The sequence below is a fragment of the Protobothrops mucrosquamatus genome, unplaced genomic scaffold, assembly GCF_001527695.2.
Source record: "Protobothrops mucrosquamatus isolate PMUCROS unplaced genomic scaffold, P.Mucros_1.0 scaffold677, whole genome shotgun sequence".
Lineage (NCBI taxonomy): Eukaryota > Metazoa > Chordata > Lepidosauria > Squamata > Viperidae > Protobothrops > Protobothrops mucrosquamatus.
Window position 1 is genome coordinate 49,383 of NW_015386964.1, and position 16,854 is coordinate 66,236.

General features: G+C 36.8%; 1 protein-coding gene across 1 annotated transcript in view; it reads right to left on the reverse strand.

The window, feature by feature from the left end:
• LOC107289341 (calsequestrin-2) overlaps positions 1 to 16,854 on the reverse strand; it is a 63,485-nt gene that overhangs the window by 19,711 nt on the left and 26,920 nt on the right. The window contains exons 5-9 of the mRNA XM_015818078.1: positions 15,682 to 15,755; positions 12,960 to 13,090; positions 9,289 to 9,334; positions 1,270 to 1,324; positions 397 to 497 (exon numbers count right to left, since the gene is read on the reverse strand). Of these exons, the coding sequence (XP_015673564.1) occupies positions 397 to 497; positions 1,270 to 1,324; positions 9,289 to 9,334; positions 12,960 to 13,090; positions 15,682 to 15,755 (407 nt within the window). The remainder of the gene's footprint in view (positions 1 to 396; positions 498 to 1,269; positions 1,325 to 9,288; positions 9,335 to 12,959; positions 13,091 to 15,681; positions 15,756 to 16,854) is intronic.

Consider the following 16,854-nt stretch of genomic DNA (forward strand, 5'->3'; position numbering starts at 1 on the left):
TAAAAGAAAGAAACAGCAGACATTTCATATTACTCTGAGAAGCACAAAGCTAAAAGCACAAGCCTGATGATGATGAATGTGATTTCATCGAAACGTCGCTATGACACTTCTAATCTTACACGGGAGAAAACCCGAATAACCAAAGACTCACATATAAACACCCGTGAAAACCTCAGAAAACAAATATATATATATATATACATACACATATACATACATACATACATACACACACACACACATATACTAGAATATAGACATTCAAATTAATACTTACAAATCTGAAAGTCATATATTAAATTCATTCTGGAATTTTTTCTTGATGGTAGTACACAATTAATTCAATTGATTGCAATTCTTTGCTCTCTATTATACATGGAATGTCTATGTACTTACCAGAGGAAAATCATCAGGATCAATCCAGACAATGCTTAGATCAGGATTATCAGTGTTGTCTTTGGCAACCTGTTTGACAATTTCCAGGAATTCGAAGCCATCTGAAATTATAATAACAGTTAAATGATAGGCTTGTGGGATTGCTCTGCAGAAGAATACTTAGGGTGTTTATAGTAATCAGACAAGAATAGCAAGTTCCAAGCAACTACAATCATATAAGAGAAGGTGATTTCAGTGCACCATTTCTCAGTCCCCCCATTTCACTGGTTCACTGTCTACTTTCAAATTTGGGTGGTACTTGCCAAGTCCTTTTTGTAGACACTAAACTCTGAGTTCAGCCCACTCAGAACTGGAATGGAAGATTTCTGGTGAAGAACTTTTTTTTCCATTTTAATGTTAGACATACTGTATCACAGGGGAGTAAATGACCTCAGAAAGAGAGTGAAGATGGTTCCAGTTACATATGAAACACTGAGGAGGAGAATAAGCTAGCAATGAATCAGCGATTAAAGTATTATTGCAAATGAAACATTTCAGAGATTAAGCTGAAAATGCGCAGATAAATGGTTTTTATTTCAAAATCTGATTCCCTAATTAAATTGCTTTTAGCATTTATTTGCATAAAGAAAAATGCAAAAATACATACATCCACCTTCCCTCCTCTAAAAGCATGCGAGTATATTGTATATGCTTGTCTTTCAAGCTAACTTCTCCTACATCTGAAGAATGGAACATATACCTATAATCAGCATATATTTTTATGTCATTGGACATTTCTTGTAATAGACAGGTGGCAGACAGAAAGTCATCCCCTGACAGCAATGTTTTATGTTCTTTACACAAAGACCTGCAACAAGCCTATGTGTTTTGTACCTGGATCATCTTTTTCAGCAAATGCCACAATGTGAATTCCATCTAGATCGTCCTCCTGTATGCAAGAAACATGTTTTGATGAGTCCACATCATTAATTGTGAAGCATACAATACCACCAAAACATACATACACCACACACTGCTATTCCATGGTTTCAAATTGCCTTTACAAGATAGAGAGACAGACAAACTTAGGAATAGAAAATAGAAGTATTGGTTATGTTTATCCTGAAAATGAGAAGACCGTAGGGAGAGTTGGAAGGAACCTTTAAGGTCTTCTAGACCAGCCCCCTGTTCAAGCAGGGAAGCCTATACCATTCTAGATAAATGGTTGTCCAATCTATTCTTGGATATCTCCATTGAAAGAGCACTCACAATTTCTGGAGGCAAACCATTCCATTGTTTTCACTGTCAATAAATCTCCCTTCAATAATCTTTCATTACTTACTCCTGTTACTTCTTGCTCTACCCTCAGGTGCTTTGGAGAATCGATTCTTAAGTATTGGAAGACTGTTTCAAGTCAACCCCAGTCCTTCTCTTTGCTAAATTAGACATACCAAGTTCCTGCAACCATTCATTGTACAATTTAACCTTCAGACCCCTTATCATCTTCATTGCTTTTCTCTGCACTTTTTCTAGAGTTTCAATATCTTTTTTGTATCATGGCGATTAAAACTGGAAGTGTGATCTTACCAGTGCAATATAAAGCAGTACTAGCATTTCACATGATCTTAATACTATCTCTCTGTTGATGCAGCCTACGACTGCATTGACTTTTTTTGGCAGCTGCAGCACACTCATACTAAAGCAGTTGTCCACTAGGATTCTTAGATCCATTTCACAGTTACAGCCAAAGACCTTACTTTTCTTCCCTCTAAACACTATTTTCCTGGATAGGGCCTAGTTTTGAAGTCTGTCAAGTTCTTTCTGGATCTTGAGTCTATCTTCCAAAGTGTTGGCTATCCCCCCCCCCCGGTCATCTGCAAATTTGATGAGTTCCTCTTCTATCCCCTCATCTAAATCATTTATACAGATGTTGAAGAGTACTGGGCTTAAGACAGAACCTTGAGATACCCACTGTATGCTTCCCTGCATTTACAGGACTACATGCTGAGTGCAGTTGATCTACCAGTTGCGAATCCATGTGGTGGTGATGCTGTCTATCCCACATTTTTCTATCTTATCAAGAAGTAGGCTCTGATCTACTTTGTCAAATGCCTTACTGAAGTCTTTGAATATCAGAAAAGCTGTCTTGTAGGACATTGAGTAATTGCCACAGAAGACTGGGCAAGAAACCATGGATATTTAATTTAAATTACACAGAAGTCAATTTCAATTGGACATTAAAAAATTATTCCTAGCAGTGAGAGCTGTTTAACAATGCAAAACTTTCTCGGGTGAATTCTCTTCACTGGAGGTTTTAAGCAATAGCAATTGCACTTAGCAATAGCATTCAGACTTATATACCACTTCATAGTGCTTTACAGCCCTCTCTAAGTGGTTTACAGAGTCCGCATATTGTCCCCAATAATCTGAATCCTCATTTTACCGACCTCGGAAGGATGGAAGGCTGAATCAACCTTGAGCCGGTGAGAATCGAACTGCTGGCAGTCAGCAGAATTAGCCTGCAATACTGCATTCTAACCACTGCACCACCAAGGCTTAGAGGCTCAGCAGAGGCCAGATGGCCATTTCTTTGAGTATATAAATGGTGCACTGAGCTGGAGGTTCTTTTGAACCTAGATATTCTGTGATTTTAAATTACTTAAATCATTGCAATTGGCAATTACAGAAATCAAATGAAGTTTTCTCTTTCTGGATTATTGTTCAGTTACTTTATGGTAAACATAATTTTGTCATTTAAGAGATTTAGAGTTAAAATAATAATAAAAGGAGAAAGAAGAAGTTTCCTGACAGTTAGAAGAATTAATCAATGGAACGGCTTACCTCCATTGATAGTAGATGCTCCATCACTGGAGGTTTTTAACAAGAGACTAGTCAGCTATTTGTCTAGAATAGTATAGTGTCTCCTGCTCCAGCAGGGGGTTGGACTAGAAGATCTCCAAAGCCCTTCCAACCCTGTTATTCTCTTTTCTGTATTCTGTAAAGGTGACTTGTGAAAAAATGATATTAAAAATCAAATCTGGGACAGATTTTCTTCCAAAAAATAGCATCCAAACCTTGGGCAGCTGGGTTCAGTAAAATTATATTGGCAAAAGTCCCCGGAGTTGGCAGAGAGGATGTTTATTGTGCACCTGCTACAAACACCATCTTGGAATTATACCATGGAAAACCCTCATGTTCCTTGTGTCCCGCCAATCCCAGCTTTCAATTTCAATTGGTATTAATGCAAGAGGAAAAAAAATCCATCTAAATGCTAATGTCTTTCCCCTCTGAGTCCAAAAGTGACAGAACCCCATAAAATGAAGAATTAAAAGAATAAGTGGAAAATATTGGTGGAGGGATGGAAGAGAGAGATTGTAAGACCAAGGCTTCCACAGGGGAATCAGAGTCTGAGAGGGATATTTAAAGTAGATTTATGACTGAAATTGGAGCAAAAGTAGTCCAAGATAGTGTGGCCTTCTGTGCTTCTTTCTTGTTTTCCCCATACTCCCCCACTCAATCTCCAGCTGTCTTAACACAAGCACAATGCCAGAGTCAATAACTCATTAAACAAAAGACCCAGCTCTTCTCTCCAGTGCAGTGGAATAAGTTTTTCTCCAGGTTCTTGTAGGGTGTATATAATTATGTGCCAGAGACTATAGACTGCTGTTCAATTCAGTGGCAACAAAGCAAAACTCTGTCTTCCACACTGACCTGCACACTCACATTTGAAATGACGTTTTAGTGAGTCAATCTACCCATTCCAATCCCTATGTGATCTACTCTGATTGACAATCATTCCAGATGTTTTCAGGCAAAAGTTCTATCAAGCCAAAATCACTTAACTGGAAGTGATAAAGTTTCCACCTCAGATCTTTAGTATCCAAAACAGAAATACTTTGCCTGTGAGCTCAAATTACACCTTATGTGAATGGTATAACAGAAATTTTCACATTCTAGAATCGTCTCCTCCTTCCCATTCTCTTCTAGATACAAGTGAGAGGGTAAATTAAGCCATCTCCATCTATGATTTTGGATGAAATGTCTAGCTGCTATTTGTGTTAAGAAAATAATGTGCTCCCATTCTTTGCCATTGGAAGTTTTGCCCTCTCTGTGTGTGGATTTTCTACTTACCATCTATGCAATGCAAGGTGCTAGACCTCTTCAGACAGCCCCTAGCAACATCCTCCCCATTGCAAAAGCAGTGCAGAGTATTCCCTATGAACTAACCAGTGATTTAACCAACAGAGAAAGAATAAAAGCTGGCAAGAAATCAGTGCTCAGTCCATGTCTTCTGTCCATTTATGAAGCAGTCTGGAGGTGAGAGAAGAAGCAGATCCTTGCCCAGTTTAAGAAGCCTGGCAAAATGGTATCAAGGCATCATAGTTCAAAAACACTTTCATGCAGTCCTTTGTTCCATTGATCCAGAAGAGAATCAGCTGGAGTTCCCAAGCTGATTCTCTTCTGGATCAATTGTCAAAAATCTTAAATGTTGATCTAAGATGCCAGAGCCACTTGGAGCTTGTAGACAAGACATAATCCAATTGGTGGGAAGTACTATTTCTCCCTCCCTTCCTCACCATTAACAAGCCATCTCAGGACCCCAGGTGCCCTTGCACTAGATTTCTGAGTGGCAGCCAGCAATGTTTTTGTTTTTTATTTTGTCTCATCCCAAAGCAAGCACAACAGAACAAGGGCTCAGGGGCACTGACCAGCTCAGGTGAATGCTTGCGACAGCCACAGGAGGGACAATGAAAATGAGGCAACATAAAAGAAATTCTAAGAAATCTGATGAAATGAAGACAGGAGCTGTTGAGCCTTAACTTCAGCAAGGAGAGAAGAAAACTGAAGAGCTAGGGATGTGCAATTTCTTGTGGGAAGTGGAAATATTCTCTGTGTGAAGGGGAGCATTCTGGAGGGGAGGGAAGCAATTTTGTAACTATAATAAAACAGAGATGGAAGTTATATCTATCTCTTATCCCAAAGGTGCTTTTTCAAGAGGTAACTGGACTTTGTTTTTCCTTGAAGACTCTTTGCTTCTCGTCCAAGAAGCTTCTTCAGTTCCGACTCAAGAGCTGAAGAAGCTTCTTGGATGAGAAGCAAAATGCCTATGAGAAGCACCTTTGGGACAACCATGACCTAGATAACTGAGAATCTTCATAGACATTTAACTCTTATATAGAAGTTACAATGCATTTCAGGAATAGGCAAAGCCTGGCACTAGTCTAGCCACATCCCTCTAGGAGAAAGTCAAAGAGCAAGTAGATGTGAGCTTGGGAAGAAAGGCAGAATGATGATGGTCATCATCATGAGGATCCTGGCATTCTGGGAACAACACAAGAGCACAGAGCCAGTTCCTAAACAGCACAAATCAGATGTGTGGCTGGAGCCTCAGACTGACTCTCCCTGCAATTAATTGGCTCACAGAGAATAGGCTAAAAGCCTGTTTGGGCTTGAAACAGCTTTTTTTCCTCAGCTTTTAGGAGTTGAGACATACAGGAGATCTGGGCCTGGATTCAGTCAGTGCTGTCTGTTAAAATGGTTTAAGTAGGGCTTTTTTTTATCATAGAACGCACCGGAATGGAGTTCCGGCAACTTTTTTTGACAGATTTTCCAGAATTGCGTTCTTTTCCTATTGTTGCCCTTCCTATCCTCGTTTGCTTTTGAAAGTGCCCCGTTGGCAGTACAATCCGAGTGGGGTCCCCTCCGGCACTGTCTGCCTCCTCTAGGAGGAGCCATGAGGCGCTGGAGCACCACAGCCAGAGCGTGGCTTGATTGGCTGGGTTGGACCATGTGATGTGGAAGCCGATGGTGGCAGTAGGAGATACATAAACATGGAGGCCATCTTTCATGAGAGGGTGAGTGAGTCTTTTGCCTTCCCTTACAGAAGGTGGGGTGTGAGGTTAAAAAGAAAGGCAGCTAGCATGGAAGCTTGCCCAACAGCGAAACTTTGCTATTTCAGTTCCTTGGGTAGTTCAAAGGCTGGGATGTCTATGAAAATCTCTTTTTAGTCTTTATATTCAAATTGCAGAGGGGAAGATAAGAATAAAGCCAATGTGATTTGGAAGTATTATTATTAATAATAATATATATTAATTATGTATTGGTCAGATGTAAAGGTAAACCTACAGTATGAAGTTTAATCAGATCTATTTATTAAATTGTGTTTAACTTAAAGGTAAATTAAAAGTAATCTGTTCACTGACAAAGTTTCAACTTTAATTTGTTTCAAGTCAATATCCATATTAAACTCCAAATGTAAATTTTTCCACCTTGTTTGACAACTTCTTAAAAATAATTCAATCTTTTACAAGCAACCAAATTTTGTTTTATTGGGCCAATTTCATTCCACATAGAAAGCTGTCATTTCCACTCATTAAACTAAATGGGTATTCCAGTGGTAAATGTCCCAAAAGATTAATAAAATGCCTTCTTGTAATTTAAAGCCATATAGTGCATGGTAACATTAATAGTATTAATTTACTTTGAACAAAATCCTAGTCTTTTAGATACACTAAAAATTGAAGGGTTTTTTTTTTTCAACTACAAAGGTAAACCTTGTAGGGTAGGCAAGGCGGGTTTTATGACGTGTGTGAGTTCTGACACCTTTTTTTTTTTTTTTTTTTACAAAAAAAGCACTGGGTTTAAGTCTCAAACAGAGTTTTAATTAAAGATATAAAGGGTTGACAAGGAGATTTCTACAGGCAAAGCATATATTTTATGAGACGAAAGGCGCTGGGATTGGGAAAGGGGGAATCTTTACTGAAGTTCTCTCAGGTCTGAAGTGTTGTGCTTTGAGGTTTTATTGCTGCTGAACTCTGCCTACCTCCTTCTGAGCCCACTGCTAGGAGTTGGACCTGTGATGACAGAGGGAAGCTTCCTTGATTGATGTTTTCAGTAATTAGGACTTTTTTTGATTAACGTTTGATTAATTTATGTTTTTTATTAATGTTTCTAGTTCTTGGAGGAGCAAAGAAAGCTATGTACTACCTGATAAGAAAACTGGTTTAAACCTGTCAAGGACACATCTGGCTAGGACATTATAATGTGACAAACATATCTCTTGAATATGAAGATGAGAGTATGATATTCAAGATCATACTAAGAATATAATGGGATGCTATGGAATGCTACATATTACATACTAGACTTACTGAGCATGCGTGCTCCATCAGAGATGTGTCAATTAATGTTAACAAATGAAAGAACAATTCCAAACCTAATATGTATATAAGATGATTTTCTACCTTTCCAAGCTGCTACTCTCCTCTCTTGGGTAAGGTGCTTCTCCTTACTTGTGTACATAAATAAAGAGATTTTAATCTATCTTTCCAATTCAGGTTATGTTTGGGCAAGGATAACACCAGTCTAACAGATCTATGACATTTACTGCTAACATTGAATGAGGTGGGAGGTGAAGGGCAGGAAAAATATGGCTACAGAACAGCTTTCAATTGCATTATTGCCAAACATCAAAATAAATGAAATTTAAAACTGACATGCTTAGCTGCTTTTAATGATAAATTATTCAGTACTTCTATGTTCCAAAATCCACTTCTCCTATAAGAAAAAGAGATTCCTCTATAGAGGTACACACTATGTGTGCAGCCTAGAAGAAGTTGTTATCCTTAATTGCTTGATGACAAAAGAAGGTTACTTTGACTTGATCATTATTTTTATTTATATGCTATGGAGTCAATGATCTTGACCTATACACTGATGTACCATAATTTTACTAAAACAATGGAATGTATTCTCTAAATTTATTAAACACAACATAGTACATGCATGTCTATCTTTATATGGATAAACTAGACATTGGTTCTCTTAGAAGGAGGTTTCTTAGCAATGATGGCTCATTCTCAATCGGTCTTCTCATTTGTACACAGTTCCTGTTGCTGCCAGAAATTAGCTCTGACATTTGCAGAGTACCTTGAATTGAGTTTTGTGGATTAGGAGAGGAGGAATCCTAGCCTGAATGTATATTTATTTGTTTGTTTAACTTTTGAGCAGAATATAAATACAGGAAAAGATTGAAAAATTAAAACCATTATGGAAAGCAGCACAATAAAATAAAATATTAAGAAACAATAAGATAGCAATTGCTATGGGATTAAAATTTCAATAAAAAACTAGCAATATTATACTGGGAAAAATAGTGAAATAATATTTTAAATATAAATATAAAAATATAAAATATAAGGTGAAGCAAGGTGCCCCAACTGAAAAGACCCTTCCTCTTCTGGCTATCCTTCTTAACTCATTTGGCCAGAGAAAGACTTCAGAAAGCACCTGTCAGCCCTTTAGGGTAGAAACACTTGAATACCCAAGTTAAGAATACTAAAATATTCTGCTACTATTACAATAACAGAATCTTGAGAAGAAAGAAGAAAGAAGTTTCTGCCTTTATCCTGAAGAGAATTAAAGACCGTCAAGTCTGAGACACTTTCTCAAATTCCATTCCTCCTTTAGACTCAGATTTCTCTATCTGACTCTTGCTTAGCTGCAGTTCTTTATCCTAGTTCTTCAAGGTTATTCTCATGGCCCATTTCAACAATCCAAGGATTAATAAGCAGGAACAGATACCGTTTTTGATAGCCTGCACCAGGTTCCCTATGGCTTCATAGCCTTGAACTATCACTTTGAATTTGGCCTTGAAATGGCAAAGCATTGGCATAAGATGATCTCATTAACTGTTTGCTGGCACTGTTTGAACCAAATTTCTCGATAATTTCCTAGATTATTCATCTATAAAGACATTGTAACAGTTGAAACATCAGTTTGGATTAGCATGAATGACTATTTCATGAATAATCGCACATCCAACCTACAAAAGCCTGCAGGATGCTATTTTAGCTTTTCTAACTAACCCAGGGCCTTTTTCAAATGAATATTCCATAAGGTTTACAACCTTACCCAGATCTCAAACATGTCTTCAGGCTGCAACTTGCGCAGTGTGCTTCTGAAAGGGAAACAAATGGTTTTCAGTTCCATTCAATTCTATTTCAATTCATAAGAATATGTGTAGGAAAAGTAGATTAGGAAAGCATGACTGGCAGATCAGAAACCAGTTCCATAAAACATTACAGTCACTCTTTAACAAACACAGAAGGGCTGGAGGATATTCAGAGAAGATGGTATTAACCTGAACAACAGCAGTGTGTGGGGCTGATTCTATCAGACTCAAAGTATTATATTGCCTTTTCCCTTCTTGTTTTCTCTGCTACCCATGTAGATAGAACATATTCTTTTCCTGGGAGGAGAGTTGAATAGCAACATCTTTATGTGAACTGGACTTTCAAATAAACATTGAAATGAATAAGGTAGGGAATGTAGATAAAGCCTTGTGGATTACAGTGATGTGAGGGGGAAGGCTTTTTGTACTAATTAATAGATCTTCACTCTTTTGTACTTTTCACAGATACATAGGAACCTTGAAAGCATTCAGCCATTTTTTAAAAATATATTTTATTGATTTAATAAAATTGAGTTAATACAATTCTTATTGTTTTGATAGATAACAATTAAATATATATTTTCCCACTAGTTCTAAAAATAATAATCACATCAATATAATATTTCTTTTCTATCCAATTATTCTGGTTGCCTTATCATAGATCCTGTTACAGTCCTTATTTTAATTTGTTTCTCCCACCAAATTCTAGATATTCTTACTGGTTAAGATTTTCTCAAAAATTAATTACATTTAAGAATTTAACTCTATTTTTCCATATGAACCATCTCACACTTTTACATTTCTTAAGGAATAGATAAAACAGAAGAAAAAAAGAAAGAAAAGCAAGAGTAAAGAAGCATAAAAAATAACATACTGCTCAAAATATATATCCTTCCTAAGCTAATATGTATTTATTTCCTAAATTTCTTATTATTTTTAACCATAATTAAAAATATGTTTAATCTTTAAACATTCCATTTAATACATCTAGTCATCTAGTCCTTTAATTCTTATTCAAAACATTTTTATCCTTTATAATTTTCTTAAATTCAATCACATTTAAATATCTAAAACATTTACTTTATCTAAGTCATTTCAACTTTTTTATATTACTCATATCAAGAAAGAGAACAAAAAAGGGGGGAAAGCATACTATATTATATTTAGAGAATTCATCCCTCTTAGAGTGACATATATATTCCAAAAATTTTCTATTTCTTTACCCATATTCAAACAAATGTTTCTTTTTTAAGTATTCTCTGTGGTAAGTCCCATCATCTATTTTCTTAGTTTCTACTTTAGTCTTTCTTTTGCCCAGTGTCTTTCTTAATCAATGTATTTTGCTGAATCAAAAAGTTTTTCCTTATGTTCATAAATGTTGCTGCAGATATAAAAAGTAAATCAGGAGAAGTGTCTTTGTACGGGACTTCTACCTTTCCATGTTTGTTGAAAATCTTTTTTTTTTCTTTCTCTCCGCTTCTCTTGTCATTTCCTTTCTCTCCAATGTTCCTGACATCTCTACAGTCCATTTTATCTGATCTGTTTTCTTGTCCTCAGATTTATTTTGTAATCTTAAGGGATAAGTTGTTTTTTTCCAACTCATGTGAATTTTTTCCCACTTGGATTAAATCATGTTTCCTTGTTTTATTAAATTATATCTTTAAGTCTCTATTCTCAATTCTATATCCATTTATCTGTTTTTATCTACTCCTTCTCTGTTGTTGTTTTCTTGGAATTTTTTTGTTGTAGAGTTAACTTGGAAATAGATTGATTTATATTTTCAATGTTGTTTTGGATTTCTTTGTGGTTTAAAGTCATTGTTGTTTGAATTAGTTGCAGTATACTATATATCTCCTCCTGTGACGTATTTATGTTTTCTTGATATGTTCTTTCTACATGTCTCTGATCCATGATAGCCAAGAATTTGAGTTTTCCTCTTCCTTTCTTTTCTCTGTAAATAGCTTTAGAGTCCCAATTAGATAGATATTTGTAATCCAAATAGTTCAAAAAAGATTTTTTTTTTCTGAAATTTATAATTCTCTCTTTGTCTACAGTCCAGATTATTGTCTTTTTTGTCATAGCTGTTCTTTGTTGTTAAAGCTTTGAAGGTCACAGACACAGATTAGCTTTCCCCAGATTTGGCAAAATCTTATATTAAACTCATAGCTGTCATAGTCTTCATCTGCCATTAGGTATCAGCAACTATTTGTTTTTCAATTTCCAAAATGAACAATTATCTTTAAAATGAGAGTCTTAACCATTAAAACAATTTTAGATTTATCCAGATTTAAGTTTTAAGTTTCAGGTTTTATATTTATTTCACTTCCATATATTTTGATCCTCCATAAAAATATTAATTCGCCGCTTCTGTTAGTATAAGGGAAATCCCTCTCCTTCCCTTTCGGAGGTATTTTGCTTCTTGGGGATCTTTTCCAGGAAATTAAATGTAAAATAGAAAAGAGAAGATCGAATTCCTCACCCAGTTTCAAGCACGCTGTTCACAGTTGTGCTGGTTAGTGCTTTTGGATTTCGATTGCAAGTAGCTTGAGCTGGTCAATGCAATACGGCCAGCCTTTCTCCTGTCAGGGTAGAAGGCTTTCTCCAAGTCGAACGGAATGGCCGCCGCCATTCCAGAATCGCTGGAGCATCCTTCTTTCTTTGTCACCTCTCTAGGGCGACTTAGACCCATTTAGGGTCCCCTGGCAGGGCGAAACTAGCCGTGGGGGTGTGGAGAAACAACAAGCCCATGACCAGTTGCTACCGTGCAAAACCAGAAGTCTCCATTGGATCCTCTTTTTCAGTTACCAAATGTATGGAAATTTGTAATTTTCTCCAAGTTTTAGGAAGAACATGACAGAAATCCTTACAAAACACTAACCATTAACCAGCTCTAGATATAATAACTCTATCAATCTCAGGAGGGAAAAAGTATAAATTCACTATTTTTCTAGGATTGGCACTTGAATTCAACACACGTGGTTTTGTGGAGACCTTGGTGTGCACATGTATCATCTCTTCTGCGGGAGCTGCATTGGTTGCCGATTTGTTTCTGAGTGCAATTCAAGGTGCTGGTTGTCACCTTTAAAGCCCTTCATGGCTTGGGACCAGGTTATCTGAGGGACCACGTCTTGCCAGTCACATCCACCCGATCCACTAGACTAGAGTGAGAAAGCAAGGAATGTTGTAGGTCCCATCCCTAAGGAGGTATATCTGGTGGGACCCAGAAGAGACTTCTCCATGGTGGCTCCCTCCTTTTGATATATCATCCCTTCAAAATGTAGACTAGCCCCCACTTTGACACTCTTTTGTAAGGCTCTCTTCAGGGTCTTCACCTGGTTCTGCCAGTGGGCCCGGGGAACCCAGAGTGGGATGGAGCCCATCAAATGGCTTATTTGACTGTGTGTTATCACCAGGCAGGAGGTTATTGGTTTTTTTTTCTATACTTTGTTTTATTGCTTGTAATCCACCTAGAGTCTCAGTGAGTGAGTAAGCAACTATATAAATTAGATAGATAGATAGATAATAGATAGATAGATAGATAGATAGATAGATAGATAGATAGATAGATAGATAGATAGATAGATAGATATTGATAGAAATGTAGGTGAAATGCTCATGCCATTCTCTGTACCTTTTGTGCTCATTCACAAACTCAACCAATTCTTCTTCAGTATATGGCTTGTCAGGAACACGGATGGGATCATCCATAAATGGTTCATAGAAATCCACCTCATTTAGCTTTAGGCCCAATTTCTTGGCCACCTATAAGAAATGGGAAATGTTACATTGGTAAATTATAGCAATTTATTTTGCTGAAAAGTATGGTATGTATAGATATTGTAGACATAACAATAGTAATTTCTGTTTCTGAAAACTACACTTTAAATGTTTAGGACACATTATAGAACATAGAATAACAGAGTTGGAAGGGACTTTGGAGGTCTTCTAGTCCAGCCCCTTGCTCAAAAAGGAGACCCTATATCACTTCAGGCAAAGGGCTGTCCAATCTCTTCTTTAAAACCTCCAGTGATGGAGCACCCACAACTTCTGAAGGCAGGCTGTTCCACTGAATAATTATTCTCACTATCAGGAAATTTCTTCTTAGTTTTAGGTTGGTTCTCTCCTTGGTTAGTTTCCATCCATTGTTTCTTGCCTTGACAATATTGATTATTGATATAATCAATATTATATGAATGTTTTTCCAATGCTAAAAATATTCCATCTGATTTCCAAGTTTAAACTCCATGCCATCAGCAATACTGTTTTGAAAGCTAGAAAGCAAAAATATAGTTTGCACTAGCATACGGTATAATGCTCAGCATATAATTTTCATCTTTAAAACAAACAAGCACAAGATTTTTTATATATTTTGTTATGAACATTTATATTTATTGGCACTAGAAATAGTATTTCTAAAGTCATGGTACTAGAATAGCAGCCTAACTGCATGAAATAAGCTTGGTGGTAAACATACATAATATACCTTTCTTCGATTTTCTCCATAACAAAAACACTATGGGATTTGGGTTGGGCTGAAAGAGAATGACTGGTCCAAGGTCACCCAGCTAGCTTTCATGCCTAAGGTGGAACTAGAACTCACAGTCCCTTGGTTTTTAGACCAGCACCACTGTACAGTCATATATTTATCAGCCAGCAACAGTAATGTAATTGTAAAAATAATCTCTACATCCTGGAGAGTCCACTAAAAGTGGTGCAATATTTCTACCGTATAAAACAGCCTATAATAATACAGGACTTAAGGATTCTTTTGTATTTGACTTGCAAGGGCATAACTGATCGTTATAAAGCAGGGGTCCCCAACCCCCGGTCTGTGGACCAGTAGTAGGCTGCAGCATGCCAGCAACCGGTCTGCACAAACAAGCAAAGCCCCATCCGCGAGATGCAGGCAGCTCACAAAACCACACACCCTTCGGTCCACGGAAAAACCTTTCTCCATGGAACTGGTCCCTGGTGCCCAAAATGTTGGGGACCTCTGTTATAAAGGACATTTTGGAATTTTCCTTCACTAAAATGAAAATCATGAATCAAGAATGTGACCACTGTAGAAAGTAAGAATGTTGTTGAAATAGACTCTCTAAAATAAAAAACGTTAAAATATTAGCTCATAATTTAATGGCCTTCATTTTCTCTACATTCATATTCAGAATATGGTATATAAATGTTATGAACTTATGCTTTTAGAACAGAAAGCAAATATTATAAATAGGTCTAACAGAGACCTGGGGAGGTGATCTCACAGCTGGATTATAGTAGTTGAAATATACTAACTGTGCAAAAGGAACAGAAGACACAGAAAAGGAGAGATTGCATTATAAGTTAAAAATAAGTTTTCCTGCTGAAAAATCCCAACAAATTAACTTAGCAATGCTGCACAAATTAAAGAAATAAATGAAAAGAGTATCATTGTTGGTATCTACTACTGCTGCTGAACCAAAATATCTTCCAAAATAAAATAAAGGAGATCCAGTTTTGTCTAGTGGTTAAGGCACCAGGCTAGAAGCCAAGGAGATTATGAGTTCTAGTCCCATCTTAAGGCATGAAAGCCAGTAGATGACTTTGGTCCAGTCACTCTCAGCTCAACCCACCAGACAAAGTTGTACTAGGGAAAATAGCAGGGAGAAAGTGCATTGGGTATGTTTGCTGCTTTTAGTTATTCATAAAAATAATAAAGGTGGGATAAAAATAAAATCATATTTATGGGAGACATTAATTGACTTAATATTGATTAGAAGACAAACTCTTGCAAGCATGATCTTTCTGACTTGTCATGTTGATAATTTTCTCCTATAGATAACGGAGGGGGTGGCACAAGAGAACCAGCTAGTCTTAACTTAGTAGGAAGTAAGAAGCAGATTTGGAGAAGTGATCATATATAGCTGAAGTTACAGTCAAACACAACCCTTGGAATTAAGCTCCCCTTGTCTCAGTTTTAATGAACTCAGCAATAAGAAGTATTTCATGGAAGAGAGCTTCAGAGAAAAAAAGAAATGGGTGAGAAAGAGATACTAAAAAACAACTATAAATAATTCCAATGATGGAAAGAAGAAGATAGCAGACAAAGTCAGTATGACTGCACAAAAACCTTAGTGAAGATTTGAGAACAGAAAAGGATACATACAAAACATGCCAAGAGGTCCAATAGAACCAGAATGGTCATATTTTTTCTCCTCACCATAATTCCATTTCTGGCATAGTCCATCTACCAAACAACCCAAACAATACCTTATTCTAGCTCTAAGGCCGACTGAAATGGTTCCAGATAATCAGAATCATACAATGCACTTGGAGCTTTCCCAATCACCAGATCAGCATGGGAATCTTTGTGTCCTTACCCCTTTGTCAAATGTGGCAAAGAACCTAACATAAGGCTGGAAGTGTTCAGCTGCCTCTTCAAATGCTTTGTAATCTGAGAAGGAGGAAAAAGGAAAAAGAATCACATTTTGTTTAAATTAAGATCAAAACAATATTTGGTATCACTGTAGCCCATATACTAGCCATCACCCATTGTGAAATATTGTCAAAAATATTATATATAGATAAATTATATCAAAATGGTTTACTATAAGCAATACAGGCCTCTGAAAAAACTTAGATGAATAGTTAATGGAATTTTGGGGAGAATTTTTCATACATCAGGACTATAGTGGCTCAAGTTAGCATACTGAATTTATTTATTTATTTGTATCTCACCATTATTATTTTTACAAATAACCCAAAGCAAATATTATTGAACACATCTTCCTCTTCCTATTTTCCCTACAACAACCCTATGAGAAGGCTTTCATGGCTAAGGTGGACTAGAACTCATGGTCTTCTGGTTTCAAGTCTGGTGCCTTAACCACTAGACCTAACTATCTCAAACACATACTTTATGTGGTGAAAATGCATTCTAAGTTTAAATAAAAGGTAGGAAAAATAAATTACATTAATGTCATTATATGTTCTCTACTATAAGTTTCTATGACCATTCTATTAGTTCAAGGATTTTATTGAATGAAATTATACTGCGCTAGTGAGGCCACACTTGGAATACTGCATCCAATTCTGGTCACCATGATACAAGAAAGAGGCTGAGACCCAGGGGGAAATAGTGCAGAGAAGAGCAACTAAGATGATAAGGGATTGCAGGATAAATTCTAGTAGGAATAGCGAAGAGAACTAGGTATGTCTAGCCTAATGAAGAGAACAATTAGGGATGACGTGATAGTTGCCTTCTGATACATAGGGGGCTGCCACTGAGAAGTGGGGGGTTAACTTATTCTCCAAAGCTCCTGATCAATCAGTCTCTTTCATCTAGTGGGTGCATGCCCAATTCCCTCTGGCCCCTGAGTCATTCTGCTTTGGGTTCTAATTTTTTTTACTTGTACTGCATTTCCAATCCAGGGGAGAGGATCACACTTCAGTATGCTTTTTTTTTTAATACTGCCACACAGAAAATACCTCATTTCTAATTCAGTGTGTACAGAATCACTGTCTCAGAGACCTAAATAAGATTGGAGTAGGTG